The 21,183-nt window shown below is 39.7% G+C and overlaps 3 protein-coding genes across 3 annotated transcripts; all 3 read left to right on the forward strand.

The window, feature by feature from the left end:
• Positions 1 to 1,350: 1,350 nt before the first annotated feature.
• LOC103972644 (VAN3-binding protein-like) lies at positions 1,351 to 7,000 on the forward strand. The gene is made up of 9 exons (XM_065174430.1): positions 1,351 to 1,470; positions 4,795 to 4,881; positions 4,959 to 5,138; positions 5,463 to 5,558; positions 5,632 to 5,700; positions 5,778 to 6,180; positions 6,309 to 6,419; positions 6,538 to 6,642; positions 6,799 to 7,000. Exons 1-9 carry the CDS (start codon positions 1,351 to 1,353, stop codon positions 6,969 to 6,971), a joined length of 1,344 nt encoding a protein of 447 aa, XP_065030502.1. The 3' UTR covers positions 6,972 to 7,000.
• Positions 7,001 to 7,609: 609 nt separating this feature from the next.
• LOC103972190 (phragmoplastin DRP1E-like) lies at positions 7,610 to 16,639 on the forward strand. Its single transcript, XM_009386426.3, has 15 exons — positions 7,610 to 7,874; positions 7,963 to 8,026; positions 8,156 to 8,263; positions 9,363 to 9,464; positions 11,112 to 11,162; positions 11,269 to 11,330; positions 12,976 to 13,066; positions 13,253 to 13,317; positions 13,402 to 13,596; positions 13,684 to 13,803; positions 13,893 to 13,963; positions 14,995 to 15,220; positions 15,308 to 15,358; positions 15,438 to 15,806; positions 15,892 to 16,639. Exons 1-15 carry the CDS (start codon positions 7,734 to 7,736, stop codon positions 16,018 to 16,020), a joined length of 1,845 nt encoding a protein of 614 aa, XP_009384701.2. The 5' UTR covers positions 7,610 to 7,733; the 3' UTR covers positions 16,021 to 16,639.
• Positions 16,497 to 20,932, forward strand: LOC135653297 (uncharacterized). The gene is made up of 4 exons (XM_065175127.1): positions 16,497 to 17,037; positions 17,134 to 17,187; positions 19,423 to 19,548; positions 20,606 to 20,932. Exons 1-4 carry the CDS (start codon positions 16,660 to 16,662, stop codon positions 20,786 to 20,788), a joined length of 741 nt encoding a protein of 246 aa, XP_065031199.1. The 5' UTR covers positions 16,497 to 16,659; the 3' UTR covers positions 20,789 to 20,932.
• The last annotated feature ends 251 nt before the right edge of the window (positions 20,933 to 21,183 follow it).

Genomic DNA, 21,183 nt, shown 5'->3' on the forward strand with positions numbered 1-21,183 from the left:
TGGTTAGGTAAAACAGAGAATGTTTCCGAGTTCTGAGGGAGTTAACTTGGGAATCCTTAAGATTGAAACCTCATGAGTATGCTTTGGACAAAGTAGATAATGGCTGCTGTCAGAAGATATAAATACTGCTGTAGGAGCACTTATTTTAGATATGAGTTGCCTAAAGTGATTGGAGGCAGCATTCATTGGGTTTAGGTAGTTCTTGACACTAAAATGGACTTCACATTAGTAGTTTAGTACTGATGAGTTTGCATTATGTGTTAGAAGGCATCCCAAGATGTTAACTATTGACAAAGGCAGCCAGAGAAGGTCATGAATTCATTAAGATGTTGGCATAACTGAGAACTGATACCATGCAAATGATTTATTATTGTTGGTTGACTAGATTAATTGTTATGTCTCAATAATTGTTACTTGTCACTTGATGAGCCTCCTACTAAGTTGGCTCAGGTATTTCAGCCACTTCATTCCATGCAAGCTATTTGAGTTGGCTACTGTAGCCACGATAGTTGTGACTGTGATTACAGTCACATCTGAGAACGTGAAATGTTAAAAGATGACAAGGAAGAAGAGGTGGGACATTTAGTATCTTCAAGAAAGAAGACAAGTATTTATTGGAATTTTGAAGAGGAAGTGCAGGGTTCTACCCAGTCTTTTAAGGTGGATTTGACTATAGGAACCATATTTTGCTTGTAGTTGTGCAACTTAGCATTTGCTCTCTCTTTCTCTCTCTCTCTCTCTCTCTCTCTCTCTCTCTCTCTCTCTCTCTCCCTCTTTTAACCATGTTAAAGTTTCTTCGTAATTATACTAATTTGGCTTACCAGAATTGTTGACAAGTAAAGCTTGAATATATAGGACATGGTTGATATTTTGATTCTATTTTAGTACATTGCATGGCAAAGGTTAACTGTTGCTGTCACTCACACACAGACACATACAGTAGACCACAGCAGAGGAAATGGCCCAATGAACGACACAAGATTTGGGCTACAGCAAGCAGGATTTGAACTCTGGGCAAAAAGAAGAGGCAGACTAGGAGTGAGAAGTTTCTTCCAACTAATGATCTTTTGACCTGATTCCAGTTCAGATTATACATCCTATTAGCATCACTGTTTTTATATTTAAAAAAATTATATTAAAATTTTTATAATTTTAAAAGTAAAATAAATAATTTTGTTTGTCATAACATCGTGAACTGTATTAACGGAAAAATATTCTACGTGACATCGTGTGTTAGATCGGTATTAAAGTGATAGACAAAAAGATAATTTCAATGTTTCTTTTGTTTCCAACGACGACCGACTTAGTGAGTATATCGCCGAAGAGTTGGATGGGGTTAGACAATCGAAGATGACTTTCGTGGAGGAGATGATGGTGAGGCGGATGAAGATGAAGGCTCCCATGAAGAGGGGGAGACCTAGAGCCTTGCCACTTGATGTATTGAGAGCAACCACCACTAGGATGCTCAATGTTGTTGTCATCTATTTGTCGACATTGTGGCGCCCCTCTTCCTGGGAGCCTTCGTTCTTTACATTTTAACTCACATGAGAAACTATCGGGCGTCAATTATACGATTGCGTTCACATAATGCATCATCGTATGCGAGAGCGTTCACCACTTGTAACACTCTAGTGTTGCTTGCCACTTGCCTCAAGGGATTAGAGAGAGCGAGAAGCAAAAAGAGTGCTAGGGAACTAAGCTTGAGTGGGGGATAAGGGAAAGGGGGAATAAGGTATATCTCCTTCTTTCTTTTCTCTTTTTGGTTACATGAGAATTGACTCAAAATTTGAGTCAGACTTGGGCTTAATCGACTAGACCAATTCCTCGCTAAATCAGTTCAACTTGTATGAGAAACTGTCATGTGCCTCTTGCCACAGTTGCGTTCCTCGTTGTTGGTCTCGTGAAGGTTCTTCATCGTGATAGCTCTGGGTCTCCCCCTTTTTATGGGAGCATTTGTTTTCATTGGCCTCTTTGTCACCTTGTTAACGAAGGTCATTTTCGGTCATCCAACCCCATCTATCTTCTCTTTAAGATGATGACATACTTATCAAGCTGCTTATTGTTGAAAACGAAAGCGATGTTAAAATTATTCTTTTGCCCATCACTTTTGCATCGATCTAACATGTTGTATCATGTGTTATATTCTTTGACGTCATCATGAGAAATGAGTTTATTTATTTTTAAAATTATAAAAATTTTAATATAAAATTTTGAAGTAAAAAAAAAAATGATGTTAATAAGATTCAGAAATAATCTATAATTAGTCCGACTGGACAGCGTGGAGTTTCAAATAACCTGGTAGACATTTGGAGCCGCAAGGTTTGAAAGCCATGTGTGGCACGAAAGGTTGTGAATTTAAGGCAAGTGTTTTAATACATTAGGGGTGCGATGATCCAAGCATTTTAATTATAAGAAGATTAGTTCCTGATAAGTTGGCTGTGCATAGGCCTCTCAGTTAATTTCCCACAACTTGCAGACGCACCAACCTCCCCCTTCCTTTCTGTCCCTCCAAAGGTACGCAAGTACACAAGTACCACAGCAATAGTACTCCAGCATGAGCACTGTTGGTTTGTCCAAGTTCTAAGTCGCAACTATGATCAGGCTATACGATCCTTTCAGAACAGTTGACTGGATCGGCACGCAGAGGAATTTACTCGAGTATCCTTCACCCCTTTTATTATCCAACCATTGCTTTCCTATATCTACTGGAGTAGCTCTCCTTTAATGTTGGAAGCGGCAATGATTCCTCTAATAATCTACCAGTTCAAGTTCAGCGTTTTATTAAACCTTGTTCTTTTTTCACTTAGGAAAAGGTCACTTTGTAAGGAACTACGATCGGAGACTCCACATTTTGTCAAGCAGGTATTGTTCTGCCTCTCTTTTTCATTCATAATGCTTACATCTTGAAGCGTTTAAATGCACCTGATCTGTTGTGTGTGATAACAAATGAGATTTTTCAGTTGATATCTTCTCGCAGTGACCACAGAATGACTGTATTCGAAGCTTTTTGGCTCCATGATTTAGTCCAAAAACCTTGGTGCGTGAAGGAAAGCAACAACTCTTGGCGATTTGACTTCGTTCCCAAGAACACACATTTCTGTTCGAGGCAACTGGAACTCTGGCAAATAGGAGGAACATAATATGGGTCCTGGCAATTCCAGGCGAGAAGTCATATTACAAGACAACTCAGTGACTGTGGGTGGCATTAGTGGCAGACAGCAGAGAAGTGGGGAAGGACATAACTTGCTTTCAAGAACTCCACTTTCGAGTTTCTTGGCGTGAGGTACGTATCGCACATGTAGAGCTGCCACCAGTACCTTTTCTTCTCAAACAAAGTGCAGTTTCCTTGTTGAGGTATAATGGATTTAGGCCACTTGACACTAGTTTTATGACACAACTAATCACTCGTTCCAATAGGTACAGTGCAAGCTGCACCGAGCGAGACGGACACCGCGGCACAGGCTGAAGGGGCGTCGTTGATCGTCGTGTCAGAAGGGAGCATTAACACGTGAAATGGCCCCAAATACTGAGTTATTTAGGGCCCAATCAACCCATCTAATTACACGCCACTGTGAAGATCGTGCTGCATACCAAAATAAGCTTCTGCATGGTATAGTGTGGCTCCAAAATACTGGGTGGTCACTCGGGGGCCCCAATCCATATGCCATCCCCATTTAAATACATGCAACTGTGGTATTCCGATTTAAGCACGGCTTACCCCGGTCTCGCTCTTCCCTAGTTGATACCATCCTGCATGTGATGGTCCCAAGAGGATCATGTCGACCTACTGCTTGTTGTTTTGATGATGCACATGCATATTATGAGGAGAGGAGAGAATCCTCATGAAGTTATATTTCTTGGTTAATCCTTATACTGGCAGGAGATGGATCCTTCTGTTTCATGTTAGCTTTGCCGTAGAAAAGAAAGGACCATGTTGATACCGAGGATATCTTTTGCCAATCAGAGGCGAAGAACATGAAGTGCTATGCTCTCTGCAACTCGAGGTGATTCTGATTCCGAGGTCTTCGATGCTATTCCTCCGATAAATTCCTAGTATTGATGTCTGACTTGGTGACAGTTCCAAGGTATACTTTAGTTTAAGCAAAGTTGGAGTATTCTTTCCTCAAGTATTATTTATTACTCAGGACTGTCGAGCCCTATAATTTAACCAATCAGTTCAGCCACGAAAGCTGGCGCTTTGCTCGTGCTCTTCCTTAAGAATGCATGTAGCAGCTCCAAGGATGCACGCGTCAGGCGAAGAGCTTCTGGTCCATCCATTGCCTTCTATTTCGAGTAGGTTCCCATTGTTTTTGTTTCAGCTTTCCATTTAGTCTTACCGATTGTTTCCTTCCTTCTACTTTTAGCTTGTTGCTTATTACCGGACATGTCTAACACTCGCGAGCCTCCTCCTAATGGAATCATGGGAATGTGGGATGGTATTTGCTTTAATGGGCGACTGCATGCTTCGGGAGACCTTCACTCGGTTTTGTTTCTCATGGCTTTAGTAACTTGTGGGTTTTTGCTCTTCTGAATGATGTTTCTAGGAGAAATCTTCCCAAGGCTGTGCCTTTGGTGGAATGGAGACTCCACCCATGGAGTCCCATGATTAACTTGCTTTTTTTAGCTCCATGTCTTCGTCTGGCATTTAGTAATGACAACATTGTGGAACATGAACTCTCTCCTCTTGTTCGACCAATCCCATCAAGAAATATATGCTATGCGATGGACGGAGCTGTCTCCTTTTTGCTCACAAAACATACTTTGGTTTCAACTCCATATCTGCTTCCTGAACAGGTTCATTCCAAGATGGAGAGAGCTAGAAGAGGAGTGAAGTTTGAGAGTGTCTCCTTCTCGAGACATCTTTCACTTCCCTACTTCACGGTATTCGCTTGAATAACTTGTTTTCTGTAATCCCTACCTCATGTAATAATTCTGCTTGGTTTCTAAATCTATTTCAGAATGATAAATTAGTGGCATTCGAGGAACGAGGAGCGATCGAGGCGTGCAAGGAGAAGTCACAGCTGTCGACGTTTTATTGCCCAGTGGAGGTCCCCAAAAGTCCTGTTGAAGCTATGGATTTCCTCTCTAGAACTTGGAGCCCTTCGTCCTCTGATTTCTTTCAAATGCTTTCGTCAAATGTAAGTAGTAGTTCTAATCGATGTCCATCCATTATATATTCTCAAGAATGGGTTTCTTTACTACTCACTAGAAGCTTATAATATTCGTCGGCTATTATACATACTTCCATCTCGAGTGATGTGAAGATGTCTAATTGGGAAGCTCGGTAACCAATCATCCTTCTTCTGAGTGTTCATGGAAGCTGATATCTTATGGCTATCACGTTCAACCATGAATAAGCCCTTCACAGTTATCACATAGTGCATCAACGTTAAAATAATTCTCGACATTCCTATTGATTAGTGGCTACCACGGACGGGCGGTTTGAACCCTTGTTGATGCAGGGCAGGGAGCATGACCAAGAGCTAGAGGAGAAGCAAACAGAGGAGAGCGATGTCCATTTCGATGAGGATGACAAACTCAGATTGGAGCAAGTACTGGTAAGAACATCTCCCACCCTTGTCTAAACAAAGATAATCTTCTGACACAAAGATAATCTTCTGATCATTTCAGACACTGCTTTCGACTGGAAATCTGGTGCAATCAGCTGTAGGAAAGCACAAGCAACTCCACACCAGCTGGGTAAATGCTGAAGACAGAAAACATTAAAAAAATATATATAATGTTTCATAATAGTATGATTTCTTTGAAATGCACAGATGAAGGTAGGAGAGATCAAGGCATGGTTGGGCGGGGAACTTTTCAGCAGCTTGTCCAGAGGATGCAGAAAGAGGAGAAAGGAGAGACTGCGACTCCATGTGGCTCAAGTGCATGCTGCACTCTCCGTTACAAGGTTGGCTGCGGCCATCTCCGGCATCATGGCCAGTTCTAGGGTGGAACCAAGATATTCCAAGGGAATGAGCATGATGAATGTGGGAGGGAAGTCGGACGAGAAGATAAGCGCCGTGCTTGCTTCAGCTGCAGCTTTGGTCGCAACTGTGTGCGCTGAAGCAGCGGAGTCTGCAGGGGCGCACAGAGAGTGCGTTGCTTCTGCCATTACTACAGGCTTAGCAACTAAGACTTCTGCCGATATGGCGACGCTCACTGCAACTGCTGCGACATGTAATGCTGCACCGTTTACAACTTCACAGATACTTGATCTCGTACTTCATAGACAGAACATCTCAGAGATAACGTGCCGTGAATTCACATAATCGAACATATGAACTGATATGACATTATTATTGTAGGTTTAAGAGGAGCCGCCACACTTGAGCGGAGAGCAGCCGCTGGTAGGCATGTATCACAGGACCAGAATATCCTTGCAAGAGGTGCTCAACTTCCAGTCCGCATGCCCGAAGGTAAGAATCCATGGCTCGATTTTTTTTATGAACTCTAATAATCTATGTAGAGTGCTCTCGTTTGTGATTGGATGATCATGAATGGAAATTTGACTTGTGCTAATTTGGCTTTCTGCAGGGAGGGTTCATCTAAGATTGGTGTACATTTTCCTCAAGCATTATAGACTTACAGTGAGATTAACAAAGAAATACATGCGCGGAGTGATCAGCACATACAAAGAGTGTAAGCATGTTAGGGTTTCGTCTTCTTGCTACTTGTTTCATCTGTAAATTGATGGCCATGCATTTCGTATCAAAATCCATTGATCAGTACAGTAGTCTTAGATGTCAGCTACTGCAGTAATATCATCTGTACATTCTGATATATATTCTTTTTCAGATAGGATATTTCATGCAATGGAAGATTTAAAAGGAGGCTTCTCTAAGGATGCCCATGGATTCTACCTGATAACCCTTGGCACCACCGGGGGAGCCATCCAGGTCATGTTTGAGGATCAAATACAATATAGGATTTGGAGGTCCACCATCTGCCACCTCTTGTGTGATTGTTAGAAGAAGCTTTCAAGTTTCAATCTTCCATTGGGTACTACTACTCTCTCTTCCATGTTAAAAGGTGTTCAACAATAAAATTCTTTCTATCCTTTCCTATTTGTTTCTTCTGATCTGGAAGCATCTCGCTGGGTGTAATCTAACATTTGATTGCGCGAGCTCACTTGCTCACGAAAGTATTCATTCTTTCCACTTAGGAGTTTGACATCCTCGACTCCAGTATCGTGCATGTGCGTATGATGTCCAATCACGATACATCGATAATCTTCCAAACACTATAAGGGCCATTCTCCCTAACTCCTAGGCCACCAGATCAAGCCCATCTATTCTCAGCCCAAGCCTTTGGGGCCGAGGATACCGGCATCACGGTCTATCGTTATCCAAGTCTTAACCTCCGTCGTGTCCCGAAATCGAAAGCGCCTCCCCGTCGTGGTCGTAACGCGAATTTGAAAACATTTGAAAGGAAGGAAGGCCCACTCGGTGGGCAGAATCGACAACGCCGCCGTTACCCTGCCCATCGCATGGCGCACAGAATACCCAAAAAGCCCTTCGATAGCGCGACTGCAGGCAAATCCCCAGGGGTATAAATGGGAAACAAACAAATAGCTTAGCTGCCGATGGGAGCCAACCGCCAGCTTCAATAGAATCTCCTGTCTCTCTCTCTCGCCAACGCACTTTCCGCCGACGTCATACTTCTCTTTCCCTCCGCTCTCTCGAAACTTTCTTTGCCTTCTCGAGTCCGAATTTTGAGTCAGGGTTTCGGAGATGACGACGATGGAGAGCTTGATCGGTCTGGTGAACCGCATTCAGAGGGCGTGCACGGTGCTGGGCGACCACGGAGGCGCCGACGGCACCCTGCCGACGCTCTGGGAAGCGCTGCCCTCCGTTGCCGTCGTCGGCGGACAGGTACTTAATACTCCGACCTCGTTGCCGTCGCGTCGTTTATTCGTTCAGCCTCTTAACCCATTTGTTCGATGCGTTTCTTGGTGGGCAGAGTTCGGGGAAATCGTCGGTATTGGAGAGCATCGTTGGGCGCGATTTTCTGCCCCGTGGTTCTGGTTAGGGTTCGGCGATCTTGATTGGTTTTGTACCGTTCTTCTAAAACTTCGGTTATCCATGTGAATTTTCAATGGCTGATTTGGTGGTTAAATCAGTGGTTTCTTCTTCTCCCTTCTTGCTTTTTCAAGGTATCGTGACGAGGAGGCCCTTGGTGCTGCAGCTTCACAAGACAGAGGAAGGCCGTCCAGAATACGCTGAGTTCCTTCACTTGCCAAACAGGAGATTCACTGATTTCTGTGTGTGATTCTCTTTCATCCACTTAGCGGATGCAATGATTTCTTTCATTTTTCTTGACTAATTGCTTTTGTGTTGGTTGATTCTTACAAATATGTGGAATGTTTTTCACAATCTTGGCTAAGACTATATATAGCAAACCAATTGGAGAATTTTTAAACTTGAATGAGAACTTGTTACTTGTATATACAATATAATTCTTGTGAAGTTTTAGCTACTTCCAATCTACTATATTACTGTTTATGTTATGTTGAATCACATTTGCATCAATATGCTGCAGTTATGTTCTGTTTAAGTTGGTATAAGACGGTTGGATCTTTATAGTTACAAAGGAGGACATTTTATTGATTTATGAGTATATTAGTATCTTTCTTAAGCAACCATTCTTTCATAGTTTTGCACTAGAAGTGTCTTCTCTTTCTCTATGTATACATATATACTTTTATGAAAAGGCTAAAATAAATGTTTGCTCAAGCCTCAAAGTAGTATTCCGAATTTCTGAATCTAATTCTCAAGTCTGACGGTTGGTCTTCATCCAACTGGATCCTGTTGAGGTGCAAATAATAGTTATGACCTTGAATTTTACCTAGGTAGGAGTAACTTTAAAGTAGGGTTTTATGCTCATTGGATATCTATACTTTGAGCTCATGTAACTAATATGTGTTGTCCATGTGGCGATGAATGTACTTGATGGATCTTCTGTGTAAGATGTAGCCTCTTGTTTGGATGATTATCCATGTGATCTTTATTTTTTATTGAGTCAGATTTATTTAGGAGCCCAAGAAAATATTTTGAGATTCCTTGTTTTCCATGAGATTGATAAATTTGTTCATGGTTATTGTGTAAATATTGGGAATTTATATATGAAAATTGTCATTTTAGGGATATATATGTACATGTATATGTATATATATATGTATATGTATATGTATATGTATATGTATATGTATACATATACATATATACATATATACATATATACATATATACATATATATATATATATATATATATATATATATATATATATATACATACATATACATATACATATATATGTATCAGTAGTTGATTTTCTAACTGTTGTATTTACTTTCGTAGCTCTTGTGCGCAAGGAAATTCAAGATGAAACTGACAGGCTAACAGGGAAAACAAAACAAATTTCTCCTGTCCCCATTCATCTTAGCATTTATTCGCCATTTGGTAAAGACTTGTTATTTTTCTTTTCTCTGAATAATTTTAGTTATTTCATATGAACTTCATGATCCAAATGAGCAAATTTAATGAGGTTGTATCGTGAATTATTGTCTCCTTTACCAAAGAATATCTTGAATTTTGCAAACACTTTTTTTCTCGTTCATATTTACTTCATTGTCATGTAATTTTAGAAAATGTTGGTTTTATTTCCATAATAATGTATTTTGCTTATGACATAGTTAATAGAGTAACAGAATTATACTCATGTCTTGGTGACACAATCCGGTAGATAAACGGGGAAGACTTGGCAGCTGTCTGGTAGTTGCATAGCCTCTCTAGGAGTGGGCCAACTAGTAGGCAAACTGAAGGCTGGAGACCTGTTGAAGGTGCAGGGCTTCCCATTTGAAACCTTTCTGGAATCACATGAGACTGTTGGTGAGAGCAACCTACAGTTCATGTGAATGACAGGTGGTCAAGCCCTATAAGCAACACCTGGGTAATATATGAGGCAGCATTTTGATTGACTCCGTGGTCCCAGGACCCGACTTGTCATGATTGCCATGCTAGAGTATGTTTCCAATTGTCTGCCCAAAATACGTGACCCACAAAAATATATAGCCTAGCAAAAATCTCTAATCACTATGATGAGTCTTGTTTATGGTAAATTACTTAGAAATAAAATAAGAAACAATTTAATTCGTGGGTGAAAGAGGGTATTGAGGGGACTCATTGGTGAGTTGGACATGTCTAAAGGTTAGTATAAATCACTGGTTGGCTGGAGGTCAGTAAAATTCATATCAGTGTTGCAATTAGGTAGAGACTGATGACTATATTAGAAACAATAAGAACGGTTTTGATGCCTTTTTATTTGAGTAGTGATAATAAACTTTCTGAGACTTAGTGACAGGAAAAAGCCTTTCAGCTCACCGTAAATACAAGAGTAGTTGTTGTTTACTTAAAATTTTAGAAAACCTGAAAACCTGTTAGACTTAGTTTAGTAATCAGGCCTGCTTTGAATATGGCTGTACTCAAACAAAGTGCATTTCCTTTTTTCTTATGCATAGTAATCCCGAAGCACTTTTGGCATGTTCTGCAGCTTTCATACCATTCCTTTCGTTATTGCGTTTATCTTGCAAACCCTCTTTCTCAAATTCTGAAAGAAAATAAGGTGCAAAAATTGCATTTACCTTCAAGAAGAGCTTTATGAATTACGTTAGTGTGAAGAGACACAAAGACATAAAAAAAAAAAAAAGAACATAAAAGTCATGCTTTAGCACCTTTAGCTTTGGACAGTTATCCTTTCTATGCAGTTACTATGTATATTTATGCACTTCCAGCTTCCAGAACTTGCTTGAACATTATTGGTTAATCTTTAAGCGGTCTTCTCTATGATATATTATGAGTTTTGATTTGTCACTAAATTGAGTTTGTTCTCTTTGTTCACAACTTAATTAGATGTAAAAATTCTATTAACAACCTAAATTTTGTAACTTGTTTGAACCTGAGCTTCACTTCACTGAGATGGAGTAAATAATGGAATTTGTTGCTGCAAATATGTTGCATAATTTTCATTTTATGCCTTAATTTTCTAGGTTATTTTGTATGTTCTGTTCAATTATGTTGCTGATGATACTTCTTGATTATTTATTGCAGTTGTGAATCTAACACTTATTGACCTTCCTGGTCTAACGAAGGTGGCAGTAGGTACATGCTGTTTGAACCTTTTCAGCCTTACATCCTTGTGTATTTGCTCCGGTAACAGGATTCACATTATTTATTAACTTATTTAAAACATGTCTGTCTTTCTCAGAGGGACAGCCTGATAGCATTGTCCATGATATTGAAAATATGGTCCAGTCATATGTTGAGAAGGTACATCATATGCCACATAATTACTGTTAATTACAACCTACAAATTCATGCATGTTCTCTTACCCACTTGGCTAGTTTGGCAAAAGGGGAATTGTGGTGTTTTTTCTGTTTTACAGAATATCGTTTATGCTAAAGTTTGGAGGGATAAGTATTATGATAAAAATTAGAGATGCAATTGGGATTGGGTAGAGCTGGATATTCAATAGGGATAAGTATTATGATAGAAATTATGGGTGAATTGTTAGATCAGATTGGTTGGAATTGGCTAATTCTTGCCCATCCTGCTTGATTCCAACTCATTCCTGATTTCTTGGTGGTTTGGGGAACAGTGGACAAATGGATTGGGGATGACGACATTACTATTTGAAATTTATAGATTTTGAAGCTGTGTCACACATTAAAGAATACTTAAATGATGTGTGTGGTATTACTTAGTGCCAACTAGTTTTCTGAAGCTGAAAATGAAAAAAATTTCTTTTACTTCATTGTTGTTTTTCTTTGTGTGATTAGAGGTGTCTTAAGTCTTCCTTGATTAAGTTGATGCCTGCATCTTGTTTGTATCATGATGAATTGCTTGATTTGAATTATGGACGCTGGTTGTTTGGATCTTTATCAACTTTCAATGGTTTTCTGCTATATTCTCTGTATTTCATTGCTTCTATCTTTCCATGTAAATCCTTACAACTCAGTTTAAGTATCATTTCAGTCTTTCATTTTGGATGTATGTTACATTATCAGCTTCAGCAATTGGCTTCTGGGTGCTCCCTTTGTTTCGGTCACTGCTACTTCTAGTGTTTTATATACTTTTCTGATCAGTTCAGTGATTCTTATCTATTAGTATCAAGGTTTAGAAACCGATCAGAAAAAGATGCCCCTTTTTAAAACTTTACCCCATGCTCCTCCGTCTCTCTCGATTGTCTCTCACTGTGCTGCCTGCTCTCCTCTCCTTGCTGCTTCTGCCTCTTCGTCTGGCCCGAACACTAGACAAAGTACTTAAGATGAAGTTAACAGTAGTGTACTTATCAAACCCTTATAAATCAATCTTAATCTTGCCCACGTCCGATGTGGGACTAATCGGGATGTTATAATCTCCCCCACTCAAGGGCTTGACGTCCTCGTCAAGGCTCAACATAGTTCGTCCTCTGACTCTATCCACGGGTAGTCCTTTCCTACTCGAGCTCCCTCATCATTCCTAAATATTAGGTTGGCACTGATACCAAATATCACGACTCGGGCCTGATGAGCTAATTGGCCTATCAACTTCGCTTGGTCCGAATCACTGGCCAAAATGCTTAAGCTGAAGTTGATAGTAGTACATTCATCAGATCCTTATAAGTCAATCTTAATCTTGTCCACGTTCGATGTGAGACTAATCAGGATGTTACACTATATGCCTATTCGATATACTTTATACTTGCATTTCTGGGTCTTGCTGGGTCTTGCATCTTGTCTTCATTTTATAGTTCATGAGCTTGCTAATTGTAGTTTACTTCTTTTTGTATCGTAATTTTATTTTTATACAGAATTCATTTGTTATTTTAAAGCTTCTTTATTCACTTGTATTATATTTTGTTACCCCCTCTCTCCTGTGCAACATAATTTGTAAATGATTCACTCTCATTTTTACATATGTTCATTTTTGCAGCCAAATTGCATAATATTGGCTATTTCTCCTGCTAATCAAGATATTGCAACATCTGATGCCATCAAACTTGCTAGGGAAGTTGATCCAACAGGTATGTTGATAGATGCTGCAATAGAAACTGTGTTATATGATTTATGATGCTAATATTCTATTAATATGTTGGTTTTGCCATTATGACAATGATGAGTCTCCAATAAATCTTGTCGCAGGCTAAATTGTTGTTTGATGATTTTTGTTGACCTGTTTTGCTACATGAACTTATCCAAAATTTGGTCAGGTGAAAGGACTTTTGGAGTATTGACAAAACTTGATCTGATGGATAAAGGAACAAATGCACTCGATGTGGGTTTTCTTGGTGTGTTCTTTTTCATAAATGCATTTGGAGCATATTCATCTGACTTTGTTGATTGTACTGTCCTTTGTAAGGTTCTTGAAGGAAGAGCTTACAGACTTCAGCATCCTTGGGTTGGTATTGTTAATCGTTCGCAAGCAGATATTAATAAGAACATTGATATGATTGTTGCCAGACGAAAAGAAAAGGAGTATTTTGCAACTAGTCCAGAGTACTCACATTTATCCAGTAAAATGGGTTCGGAATATCTTGCTAAACTTCTTTCAAGGGTATAGTATATTTTGACTCTTTAATTTGTTGGCATTTCTTTGTTTGAGCAATTGATTAATTACCTTTAGTGACTGAATTTGTTTCAGCATCTGGAGTCTGTAATCAGGGCACGCATCCCAAGTATTACCTCTTTGATAAACAAAACCATTGATGAACTTGAATCAGAGATGGATCACCTTGGTAGGCCCATCGCTGTGGATGCAGGGGTAGGTGTACATGAATGATTTGACTAAGATTCATTTTTTTATGTCATAATTAAACGAGGTTATCAGTTTACATTTTCATGTTCTACCAGGCTCAATTGTACACTATATTGGAACTTTGCCGTGCATTTGATAAGATATTCAAGGAGCATCTAGATGGAGGGTAAACATCTCAGTTCCATTTCTTCTCTTCAATGTTTGGCATTTTATTTCTGCATGTTATTATATATTTGGCCTATTATTATAATGTCCAACATTTTTGAGTGTGCAGTGGAACTTCTTCAACAATTTGTCATTCAAAGGCAAGGCACATGCCTTATTGAAGGCACACCATAACTGGTCAAGAATAATTATAAATTTGTAGTGAATCTAGATGGAGCATTTACTAATATCTAAATAATCCAAAAATTAATATGGCTCGTTTTTATTTTTTGGGTTCCAACATCTAACTTCCATTAGAGTAGTTATTTAGTTTTGTTTCCTTGCAGTGCTTGTTGTTGAAGTGAGACACTTGTTTATTTGATTGCTTTAGAAATTATGAACGCTTAGCTAGGGTGGTTAACTTTGCATTGCTGTTTCATGGTTAACAATCATTGTTATAATTAGAACTTCTTGTATTGACCTTAGATGTTGTTTGTCAATCCATTGAAGCTTTCAGATCTTAGCTTTTTGGGTCTGCTTTGAGCTCTTTTAAGGGCAATATCAGTAGTCGAACTGAGAGCCTCTTACAAGAAAACTGTACGTGGTTAATAAATTAACATCATTCACAAAAAAAAAATCTACATGTGATAAAGGAATTTATGCAGTTATGATAATTCCATTTATCTGCATAAATATGCTTGTGATATAGGTTTTCATCTTCTCTAGCTTGAATCAGAGCTTGATATACACTTTATGCAACAGTAAGTTTTCATGCAACTTTTGGTGTATGCCATCATTTTCATTTGTGGATATGTGAAAATCAAGAAATCAATTCCCATATTGAAAAGTAGCAAAATATCTCTATTATATACTTCAAGTCTCTGCTGCAACCTGCTTTGTCAAAAGCTGTTGCACATTCTTGACAGCATTAATCAGATCATTGCATCTTCAAAGAGTAGAATCTCGTGTTTAATGTTGCATTGTAAATTTTGTTTGTCTGCTGTTTGGGCTTGTATTTGAAACTATATTTAATTTTTGGGTTTATTTACACAGGCGTCCTGGTGGTGATCGAATTTATGGGGTATTTGATCATCAACTCCCAGCTGCTTTAAAGAAACTTCCATTTGACCGACATCTTTCCCTACAAAATGTGAGGAAAGTGGTTTCAGAAGCAGATGGTTATCAACCCCATTTGATTGCTCCTGAGCAAGGTTATCGTCGCTTAATTGAGAGTGCTTTGAATTATTTTAGGGGCCCAGCCGAAGCATCAGTTGATGCTGTAAGAGATTATTTATATATCTTTTATCTTTTTTTTTCCCTAAGTCCTAGGTTGTATCTTTGACGCATCTACTGGTCGTGATTGCAGGTGCATTTTGTTCTTAAAGAGTTGGTGAGGAAGTCCATAGGGGAGACCCGGGTTAGTGCATTCCCTTTGTCATGATCTGGGCCACTAATATACTCAATTATTAAGCACATGTTAATCTTTTTCCCTGTAGGAGTTGAAGAGATTCCCCTCTCTCCAAGCGGAGCTTGCAGCTGCATCTCACGAAGCTTTGGAGAGGTTCCGCGAAGATAGCCGCAAGACGGTATTGCGGTTGGTTGACATGGAGGCATCATATTTAACCGTAGATTTCTTCAGAAAGCTGCCACAGGAGGTGGAGAAAACTGGGAGTCCTGCTGCCCCCACCATTGATAGGTACACCGATGGACACTTGAGGAGGATAGCTTCAAATGTTTCGTCCTACATATCCATGGTGTCCCAAACGCTCAAGAACTCGATTCCAAAGGCAGCAGTCTATTGTCAAGTTAGAGAAGCCAAGCGCTGTTTGCTCAATCACTTCTACACACAAGTTGGAAAGAAAGAGGTCTTTTCTGCTGGCCCATTGGTGTGATGAACCTCCTAATTATTTTCCCCTCGTCTCCTAATTAACTCTTTCCCCAAAATTGCAGGGCAAGCAGCTTTCTCAGCTGTTGGATGAAGACCCTGCTTTGATGGAGCGCAGGCTGCAATGTGCCAAGAGACTCGAGTTGTATAAAAATGCAAGAGATGAAATTGATGCGGTATCATGGGCTAGATAAGGTTTCAATTTTGTATAGTCTATTCTCAGATCCTATAGGAGTAATCAGTACCTTATGTGGCCTTTTATTGCGCCGTGAGTCTTTCCCTTCCCCCCATTATGCAAAATTTATTATGCTCGTTTCCTTGTCAATTGTTGTTGGCTCGCATATTTTGTATTACTCCTTCGCATCATATGCTTTGTGAATGGGTGGTAGAGGTTTAAATTATGCTTTGTGAGCCTCTGTTAGGCTTAAGTGTATTATATCATTACCGCTGGTTTTTTAGGGTTTGTCAACCGCTGCTTGTCAAGCCAGTCACCAATGGCATCGCACACCTGCTTGTTTTTCTTTTTGGGACTACATCTCTTTTCCCAACTTATACGGTGGTATTTGGGAATTGTCATCAGGCTTAACCATGATATCAACCTGTCACAGGTCATATCGATCATCTCAATAAAGCTTGCGGCATGTCCTATAGTTCCGCGGTGCAACCTTTGTCGTGCCTTAACGCGAACTCGGTAAGTTACGAGCGATACAGGAGAAGGGGGAAAGAAGGGTCGGTGTGTGAGCCATACATCGATCTCGCTTTTCACGCCACAGAAGCCGAAGCGCCCAATCTAACGACAACCAAAGCCCCCTCCGAAGCTCTTCTTGTCGCCCATGGCGAGCACGAGCATCCCACGGGCCCGCCCTTACGCCAGCGGGCCGGCGGCTTTTTCGCCGCCCCTTCTTGTCGCCCGCCGCGTAGCCGCTCCGGTCCGGGCCTTCCGGCGGAATGACCTCGACAGGTTCGCGAGGCGCGTCGCATCTGGCGAGGCCCTGCGGGACGCTTGGCGGAGCGCCAACAACGGGATCGAGCAGCTCACCTTCGAGGCCCGCCGCGCCGCCGAACGCCTCGACCGCCGCTACTCCCTGTCCCGCCGATTCGACTCCGCCTCCCGCGCCGCCGCAGCCCGGGCCCGCGAGCTTGACCAGGAATTAGGGATTGGGCGGCGGTGGAGGTCGTTCTCCATGGACTTCTCCAGGAATTGGCCTAGGGTTCGGTTTCCCCTCTTTCTTCTCGATCCGCCCCTTTTCTTTCTTTCTTTCTTTCTATCTATTATCTGATGTCTTCTTTGAATACATTCTCTGCAGTACAGGAGAGACCTTAACGAGTTTCTGCAAACGCCCCTAGGCAGAGGGCTCGCTGTGAGTTCTTCCTTCCGCTTTTACGCGTTTAACCATGAATCGTGAGTCTCGTCTCCATTTCTTGATTACCAACCTTGAATCTTGTCTCCTTTGTCTTGATCACTGATCTTGGTTCTTGTCGCCTCTATCTTGCTTACTAATCTTCAATATCGTCTCATTTTTCTTTATCACTGGTCTCCCTTTTGGTGATCGCTGATCTTGAATCGCCTCCGTTTTCTCGATACTTGTCTTCTCCTTTTTAATCGCTAATCTTGGATGATCTTCTCTCGTCATTCTGGATTTCTAATCTTGAAGATTGTCTCCTCTTTGTCGATTGCTAATCATGAATCTTGCCTCCTTTTTCTTGAATATTGTTTTGTCAGTAGGTTTTTAGATTGATTTTCTTTAACTGAATCTTTGGAGTCGGCTTTAATTAGCCCTAAATTGTTGTGCTTTATGATCTGTTGCTTATCATCATGGTGATTTTGATTTTTTTTTAATGCCTCCTATAATGATTATTGATTTGGTCTTTCTTTACCAACAGATTTCCTGTCATTGTGACATGATTTTTGTTTTCAATATTATGTTCTATGGTCCTTTAGGACCTTAGAATGAAGATGCTATCCGCTGTACTGTGGGCGGATGTACGTGTTAACTTAAGCACTACACAGTCCAGTCTTGGACGAAAATGCATATACTTGTAATGGAGTACATGCAGATTCTTTCTTTATTTAGTTCTACTTTAGCCCATTTTTTATCCCTAATTAGGTTTCGAACTATCTCTAAGGTTCTTGATGAATCTCTTTAATTATATTTAGAAGAGATTATTGAAACATTCCTTCTGCTTGCAAAGAAGAAAGACACCTTAGGTTTTAGTCTTTAACAAGACTCACTATTTTTACATGTTTAGTTTGTTTGATTCTTGTAACTCATGTTCTGCTAATACACTTTATACACGATCCCATTGTTAACCTTATGACAAGCGACCATTATTTCTCACCACCTAATAAAGACCATAACATTTAGAATTATCCAACAACGCTGTTTCATGGTCATTTCTCTTTCTTATAGATTGTCGTAGAAAATATTGTCCTCGTCCATGGATAGCCTGTTCAAACATACTAGATTACGATGACATTTAAGGGTTACAAAAGATATTAGTATTTGAAATACTTTTTTATACCTTGAGAATTTTCGAGCAAAACAAGCATCGGCCACCGAGACAACTTTCTGAATGAGATGGGACATACAGATAGACTATGGTCGAGTTTTGTGCTTGGTCTCTTATTTAAAATCATTATAGCCTTCATGCAGACACAAAAATTTATAGTTATTTCCATTTGATGGGAAGGTCCTTTATATCTTCTTATGTAAGGAATTTAATGTACATGTATGTGTGCTTATATGACCTACAGGTATCTGAGAAATAGGATGACCACTTGGACACTAAGTTGCTGAGACCATCCACTATCTTTGCAAGTGTCTCTTTTGGTGCTTCATTCTCATATGGATGGTTAAGTCTTGCTATGATGTTTATCTAGCCGAGGCAAAGAATTCCTTAGGTCCTCTTTGATATTATTCTCCTAGAAAATAGATTGCAATGAACATTTTGATCAATTAGATTAGTCTGCACCAAGTAGGTTTCTAACATCTTACTTTTTCATGGTTTCGTGGACCAATCAAGATTCAAGTTACACTGTTCCTTTAGCTCATTGCTACAATCACACAAAGCCATACATATTATGCATTTTGTCCCTATTTGAGTCAAAGCATTTACAGGCACAATTATGGGAAGGCATATCCAGTTTGATCATGCTAACATCAACTATATTGTGTTGTACTTTTTCAAAAAGACTAGACACACACTGATTCAATTCATATATGAGAAGACAATTTCTTTAAAATAAAATAAGCATTCCATATTTGGTCTCAAGTATCATCTTCTGGCCTGAGTTTGGCATGTTTGAAAAATAAAACCTAGATCATTTTTTATGAATTGAATTTCATAGACCTGAACAAGATGATATTGGATAGTATATACGAATCATGACATTTAACCTCCCTAGGTCCTGATTGGTAGGAGTGTCGCACACTAGACTGCCTCATCTTGCAATCACGATGCTTGACTATGTTTGATCTCATCCAGTAGGCTCTTTACTTGTTTGTATGTACATGATGGAAAGTTCTCAAATCAATATTTCTTTTCATGAGTATGTATTAAGTTAATTTATATCTTTAATCTCCTCCGCTTTGCAGACTATTTTCTTCCTCTGGTTTGCATTATCTGGGTGGTTTTTCAGAATTTTTATTTTAGCCACATGGGTGTTACCATTTGCTGCTCCTCTTCTCATTGGAACACTAGCCAACAACTTTGCTATTCAGGTGACGGATCACTTCATCAGTTATTTGGTGTTTCTTTTGTATGCCAATGTTATACTGTTTAAACGTTCTTCTGAGCAATCCGACCTTGATTGGACACATTTCTTCTTTCTTTTACCTGCTCATTTGAATAGAAAGGTCACATGATTTTACTTTCTTTTACAGACGAATGGATTTATTTACTTGCATTTTTTAGTCTTGCTTTATTTTTTTTTGCAAGTCCTAACTTTTGTTAGTGATTTGGTCTGGCTCTGGAGTTGAAGGTGCATATGCTTTGATAGTTAATCTGATACCCTGTTAAACTAATGTATTATGATTAACAGTGTTCGCTTGGATCTAGCAATGTTTTTAGCATATTATTAGATGTTGAGTTCTTCATTTTTATTCACTGTCCCATTTCCTCTTAGTTTATTACACTTGTGGATTATACAACACTGTCAAGAGCTTATAGTTATACATATCGTAAATTGTACTTTGCAGATAAGCATTTTGCATTATTTTGCTTTTGGATCTTATCAGGTGATTTTGTTTTAAAATTTGTGTTAGTTGACAAGCCTCAATCGATATCCTTCTGATTGATGTCCATTTTGTATCAATCTCTACATAATATTTTTTATTTGTAAAAATAACCACTGTCACCTGTGTTCAGCTAGATTTTGCTCGTCGTGCAGTCAATTCTGGATAATTGGATCTATATTTTGATCAGCAAAATGTCTCTCTGATTATTTATGTAGTGCGTAGGTTGATCTATGTCTTTAGTTTTCTTTACGTGGTCCCAGCTAAGTACTTATATTCAATCATGTTGCACAAATGATTATTATTAGCATATGTAACCCCTTTTGTTTGTTTGGCTTTTTCATGGAAATTATGAACAATTAGGTCCAGATATCATCCGAAATCAGAATTAAGAAATATGACAGATACACCAATTGATTTAATTAACTTATTATGCTTCAGAAATTTTTTTATATTTGGGGTTCTCATAATATTGATTATTCAAAAAATTACACAAGATCTTTGTGTGCAGTTCATAACGGAGTTTCATGGATGTTGTGTACAGGGCACGTGTCCAGCTTGCAAGAGGCAATTCGTGGGTTATCGCAACCAGGTGATTCGTTGCACAGGATGTAGGAACATCGTGTGGCAGCCAAGAGATGACTTCTCGAGAGGTCGAAGCAGCTCTTCCCCGAATGCATCTGAGCCCGACATCATCGACATTGACATTGACATCGAGGAGAAATGACGTAACATGAGGTGAGGTATGGTATGGTCTTCGCGGACGACTTGGTGCTTCTGGAGTACATAAAATCTTTTGCTCGTTGTCAAGATTGTAAATATGATTTAAATTTTGCTGTGTGCTATACAAGAAGACACAACCGTGTTGGTATTTTGGTTGGTTTTGGGCTGTGGCTTAGGTCCTTGGCGGTCGTCGACTCCATGACTGTGGTAGATGTTGCAGTTATCACCGGCATCGTGGCAGTCCGGATGTGGGGCTGCCACAAAAGGAGGTCGGGGCGAGTGGTGTGGCGGTCGAACGACAATAAGGTTTCGACATGGGTGTTATTGTATCATGGTATACATCAGAGGTTGTCGGAGAGGACTAACAGAAAACCAAGGTAGTCCATAGTAGGTGAGAAT

This window comes from Musa acuminata, chromosome BXJ3-11 (genome assembly GCF_036884655.1).
Source record: "Musa acuminata AAA Group cultivar baxijiao chromosome BXJ3-11, Cavendish_Baxijiao_AAA, whole genome shotgun sequence".
NCBI classification, from domain to species: Eukaryota; Viridiplantae; Streptophyta; class Magnoliopsida; order Zingiberales; family Musaceae; genus Musa; species Musa acuminata.

Bases quoted from the DNA above. Each gene is read 5' to 3' on its own strand.
- LOC103972644 (XM_065174430.1), top strand. From the start codon at position 1,351: ATGACTTTCGTGGAGGAGATGATGGTGAGGCGGATGAAGATGAAGGCT. The intron at 4,882-4,958 runs GTATTCGCTTGA...AATCTATTTCAG, and splicing joins TTTCACTTCCCTACTTCACG to AATGATAAATTAGTGGCATT. The intron at 5,559-5,631 runs GTAAGAACATCT...TGATCATTTCAG, and splicing joins TCAGATTGGAGCAAGTACTG to ACACTGCTTTCGACTGGAAA.
- LOC103972190 (XM_009386426.3), top strand. From the start codon at position 7,734: ATGACGACGATGGAGAGCTTGATCGGTCTGGTGAACCGCATTCAGAGG. The intron at 11,331-12,975 runs GTACATCATATG...TCATTTTTGCAG, and splicing joins TCCAGTCATATGTTGAGAAG to CCAAATTGCATAATATTGGC. The intron at 15,221-15,307 runs GTAAGAGATTAT...TCGTGATTGCAG, and splicing joins CCGAAGCATCAGTTGATGCT to GTGCATTTTGTTCTTAAAGA.
- LOC135653297 (XM_065175127.1), top strand. From the start codon at position 16,660: ATGGCGAGCACGAGCATCCCACGGGCCCGCCCTTACGCCAGCGGGCCG. The intron at 17,188-19,422 runs GTGAGTTCTTCC...TCCGCTTTGCAG, and splicing joins CCCTAGGCAGAGGGCTCGCT to ACTATTTTCTTCCTCTGGTT. The intron at 19,549-20,605 runs GTGACGGATCAC...TGTTGTGTACAG, and splicing joins CCAACAACTTTGCTATTCAG to GGCACGTGTCCAGCTTGCAA.